Source organism: Cebus imitator, unplaced genomic scaffold (genome assembly GCF_001604975.1).
Source record: "Cebus imitator isolate Cc_AM_T3 unplaced genomic scaffold, Cebus_imitator-1.0 Scaffold280, whole genome shotgun sequence".
Lineage (NCBI taxonomy): Eukaryota > Metazoa > Chordata > Mammalia > Primates > Cebidae > Cebus > Cebus imitator.
Genome location: NW_016107595.1, coordinates 781,607 through 786,639, shown reverse-complemented (window position 1 = coordinate 786,639; position 5,033 = coordinate 781,607). Strand labels below are relative to the sequence as shown.

General features: G+C 51.5%; 1 protein-coding gene across 7 annotated transcripts in view; it reads right to left on the bottom strand.

The window, feature by feature from the left end:
- Positions 1-5,033, bottom strand: part of NWD1 (NACHT and WD repeat domain containing 1) — an 87,573-nt gene that overhangs the window by 13,716 nt on the left and 68,824 nt on the right. For all 7 annotated transcript variants that reach the window (XM_037728741.1, XM_017501203.2, XM_037728742.1 and 4 more), the window contains one exon: positions 2,544-2,634. In XM_037728741.1, coding sequence (XP_037584669.1) covers positions 2,544-2,634 — 91 coding nt within the window. The remainder of the gene's footprint in view (positions 1-2,543; positions 2,635-5,033) is intronic.

Here is a 5,033-nt window from a genome sequence, read left to right as displayed (position 1 = left end):
GGAGGGGGAAGAGGGGAGGGGAAGGGGGAGGGGAGGAGAGGAGAGGAAGAAAAAAGTAAGGAGGAAGGCAGGGAGGAGAGGAGAGGAGTGGAGGGGAAAGAGGGGAAAGGAGGGGAGGGGAGGGGAGGAGAGGGGAAGGGAGGAGAGAAGAGGAAAAAAGAAAGGAGGAAGGGAGGAGAGAAAAGAAAAGGGGAAGAAGGAAGGAAGGAGAGGAAAGAGAGTAAAGAAAGAAAGGTGAAAAGAAGGGATAGCAGGAGGAGGCAGGCAAATGCCTAGACAGATAGGAACGGGTCCCTGGGCAAACTGTACCTTTGAGCCAAAAATAGCTTGGACTGCTGGTCCCAAAGGAAACCTGCAACCCAGAGTGAGAACTTCTGCTTCCGTTTGCCCACCCTTTCCTGATTGGTTCTTTCTGAGTAAGACTTTTTTTTGCAGTGCTGTGATCTCAGCTCACCGCAACCTGCACCTCCTGGGTTTAAGCAATTCTCCCGCCTCAGGCTCCCAAGTAGCTAGTACCCACCACCATGCCCAGCTAATTTTTGTACTTTTAGTAGAGACAGGGTTTTACCATGTTGGCCAGGCTGGTCTGAACTCCTGATCTCAGGTGATGGCCCATCTTGGCCTCCCCAAGTGCTGGGATTACAGGCGTGAGCCACTGCACCTGGCCTCAATAATGTTTTTTAACCAATCAACTGTTACCTTTTCCAATACTACTCACAGCCTGCCCCTTCCCTATCCTGTGCCTATAAAAACTCCCACACTCAGCCACACTGAGAGAGATGACCTGACCTTCCCATCCCCTCTTGTCTGACAGCTGTTTCATTGCTCAATAAAATTCTCTGTCCTTATCATCTTTCAATTGTCAGTATGACCTCATTCTTCTTGGACACGGGACAAGAGCTCGGGACTCACCAAGTGCAGGTACCCAGAAAGGCTGTAACACTGTGGCCCTCTGTGCTTGCTGGCAGAGGGCAGCTGCCCCATGCAATAGAAGCAGAGGTAGGACCAAGCCAGTCCCAGAACTGTGGACCAGAATGACGCAAGGGGCTGACTGGGCTGCTAACATGCGGCCATCCATTGGGTTGTGGACGATGGAACTAAAAGAGCAAATTAGGCTGGGTGTGGTGGCTCACATTTGTAATCCCAGCACTTTGGGAGGCCGAAACAGGTAGATTGCCTGAGGTCAGGATTTTAAGACCAGCCTGGTCAACATGGTGGAACCCCATCTCTACTAAAATACAAAAATTAGTAGGACATGGTGGCAGGTGCCTGTAATCCCAGCTACTTGGGAGGCTGAGGCACAAGAATCGCTTGAACCCAGGAGGTAGAGGTTGCAGTGAGCCAAGATCATGCCATTGCATTCCAGCCTGGGTGACAGAGCAAGACTCCATCTCAAAAAGTAAGAGCTAATTAGCACACTGTAACACCCGCTCTGCGGCTTCAGGGTTGAGAGGCCTCTTGTGTTTCCCTTGGGGCAACACACCTGGTCTGGCCGTGGGCCCCGCATGGAGCCTGCCCCCGTGTGAGTGCTTGGAGCAGCCAGCTGGACCCTACACTGAGTGCTCGGTCACAGCAGTGTCCAGGGGAGCTGCAGCCTGGACCACAAGCCAGATGTGGCCCCGCTGGCTGAGAAGATGGGGTGCCCCCTGCTGCCAGTCTGGCAAAGAGGCCAAGAAAAATCCTGCATCAAGAGGAACAAAAGGGCCTGGTGTGGTAGCTCACACCTGTAATCCCAGCACTCTGGGAGGCTGAGGCAGGTGGATCACAAAGTCAAGAGATCAAGACCAGCCTGCCAACATGGTGAAACCCTGTGTCTACTAAAATTACAAAAATTAGCTGAGTGTGTTGGTGTAACCCTGTAATCCCAGCTATTCAGGAGGCTGAGGTGGGAGGATCACTTGAGCCCAGAAATTCAAGGCTGCAATGAGTTATGATTGAGCCACTGCACTCCAGCCTGGGTGACACGGCAATACCCTTTCTCAAAAAAACAAAAAGGCCGGGTGCAGTGGCTCACGCCTGTAATCCCAGGGAAGCTGAGGTGCCTGAATCACCTGAGGTCAGGAATTCAAGACCAGCCTGACCAACATGGTGAAACCCCATTTCCACTAAAAATACAAAATTAGCCGGGCATGGTGTGGCACATGCCTGTGGTCCCAGCTACTCCGGAGGCTGAGGCAGGAGAATGACTTGAACCCAGTAGGCAGAGGTTGCAGTGAGCTGAGATTGCACCATTGCGCTCCAGCCTGGGCAACAAGAGCGAAAACTCTGTATCAAAAAAAGAAAAAAAAAAAGAGAGAGAGGAAGAAAAAGAATAGAAAAACCACAGTGTCTATGCTAGTTTTTGTGCCACAGCTGCAGAGTTGAGTCTTTGCAACTGAGAATGGCTGGTCTGGACTGCAAAAAATGTTTACTATGAGGCCATTTGGCAGAAAACATTTGCTGACCTCTGGCCCTAGGAGCCCTCCCTGTTCCCAAGCCCACCCGCCTCTCCAATCCCGTCCTGATTGGCTTCCTCACTACTCCAAATGAGAGCTAAACACTACCTGCGGCGAGGAGAGACTCATCTTCAGACACCACCAGGAACCTCACAGCATCTGGAAGCTTCTCCAGCAATCTGTCCCCTTCGGAGGAAACCTGTGCAGAGCCAAGGATGCCTGTCAGGTACTTCCATGGGTTAAAAGCTGGGAATTTTTTTTTTTTTTTTTTTAGATGGAGTCTTGCTCTGTCTCCCAGGCAGGAGTGCAGTGGCATGACCTCAGCTCACTGCAGCCTCCACCTCCCGGGTGTAAGTGATTCTCCTGCCTCAGCCTCTCAAGTAGCTGAGGTTACAGGAGTGTACCACCATGCCCGACTAATTTTTGTATTTTTAGTACATGGGGTTTCACCATGTTGGTCAGGCTGGTCTTGAACTCCCGACCTCAGGATCCACCAGCCTCGGCCTCCCAAAGTGCTGGAATTACAGGCGTGTACCACCATGCCCAGCCCTTTTTCTCATTTTCACGTCCTTCTTGTTCCAAGCCTGCCTCCTCTGGGGAGGCTTCCCAGATTATCCCTTTCAGAAGCATTTGATCCTTCACCCAACAGAGACTGTATTGCTTCTACCTCTACTGAAAGCAGACTCTGTTCCGCTAGTGCCACTGTAAGTCACTGATGAACCCAGCTCCCTCCCTGTGTTGAGTTCTTTGACGGTAGGGTTGGGAGGCGGTCTTATGTTTCATTTCTTTTTTTTAAATTTGAGACAGGGTCTTCTTCTGTCACTCAGGCTGGAGTGCAGGGGTGCAATCATAGCTCACTGCAGCCTCAACCTCCTGGGCTGAAGTGATTCTCCCACCTCAGCCTCCCAAGTAGCTGGGACCCCAGGTGTGCACCACCATGCCCAGACAAGTTTTGTATTTTTGGTGGGAGGTCCTGCTATGTTGCCCAGATTGGCCTTAAACTCCTGGGCTCAAGTGATCTTCCCACCTTGGCCTCCCAAAGTGCTGGGATTACAGGTGTGAGCCACTGCGCCCGGACCCCATGATTTTTTAGTGGTCACATTCCTCCTCAGCAGAGTATACCAGACCCTCTCTGATCTGTCTCCACACTCCCTCTATTTTCCCTAATATCCAGGCATGTTCCTATCTCCCCTCTATTCCTTTTTTTCTTGAGACGGAGTTTTGCTCTTATTGCCCGGGCTGGAGTGCAATGGCACGATCTTAGTTCACCGCAACCTCCACCTCCTGGGTTCAAGCAATTCTCCTGCCTCAGCCTCCCGAGTAGCTGGGATTGCAGGTGTGTGCCATGCCCGGCTAATTTTTGTATTTTTAGTAGAGATGGGGTTTCTCCATGTTGGTCAGGCTGGTTTTGAACTCCTGACCTCAGGTGATCCGCCCGCCTCAGCTTCCCAAAGTGCTGGGATTACAGGCGTGAGCCACCACGCCCAGCAGGGGGTCTTATGTTTCTATAGCCCATCCAGTGCCTAGCATGGTGCCAAAGCTTCTCCATTACATTTCCTTACATAATTTGCTGTTAGCATTCCCGCCATATGCCCTCCACGTTTTCCTCCATTCCTGAGGCTTCTTACTGCAAACATCTCCTAGCAGCTTTTTCCCCCCTTACCAGGATGCCTGGTACATGTGTTTTTGTTTGTTTCGTTCTGTTGCCCAGGCTGGAGTGCAGTGGCAAGATCTCCGCTCATTGCAACCTCCGCCTCCCAGATTCAAGCAATTCTCCTGCCTCAGCCTCCCGAGTAGCTGGGATCACAGGCACATAACACCACACCAGGCTAATTTTTGTTTTTGCTTTTTGAGATGGAGTTTTGCTCTTGTTGCCCAGGCTGAAATGCAGTGGCTCAATCTTGGCTCACTACAACTTCTGCCTCCTGGGTTCAAGTGATTCTCCTGCCTCAGCCTCCCAAGCAGTTGGGATTACAGGCACCCACCACCACGCCCAGCTAATTTTTGTGTTTTTAGTAGAGACAGGGTTTCACCATGTTGGTCAGGCAGGCCTCAAACTCCTGACCTCGTGATCCACCCGCCCCGGCCTCCTAAAGTGCTGGGATTACAGGTGTGAGCCACTGTGCCTGGCCTCATATCATGTCCTAGAGCTCCCCTGAAGGACTGAGCTTCATCAGTTGCCCACATGGGTCAGTCCCCATGTGGGCAATTGATGCAGAAACGCCAATGGATGTTTCCTGAACTGTGCTGAACTGCAAATCCAAGTGCTGGGGCTGGGCATGGTGGCTCACGCCTGGAATCCCAACACTCTGGGAGGCCGAAACAGGAGCTTGAGAGCAGCCTGCGTAACAGAGTTAACATAGTAAGAGCCTGTCTCTATGAAAAACGTTTTAAAAATTAGCGTGGTGGTGTACCCTGTAACCTTCCTAGCTCCTTGGGAGGCTGAAGCCAGGGGGTCTGTTGAGCCCAGGTGTTGAGGATTGCGGGGAGCCAGGATCACACTGCTGTACTCCAACCTGGGCAATAGAGCAAGAGCCTGTCTCTAAAAATAATTGATAACAATAATAAAGAAGCTGTCTGGGCATAGTGGCTGATGCC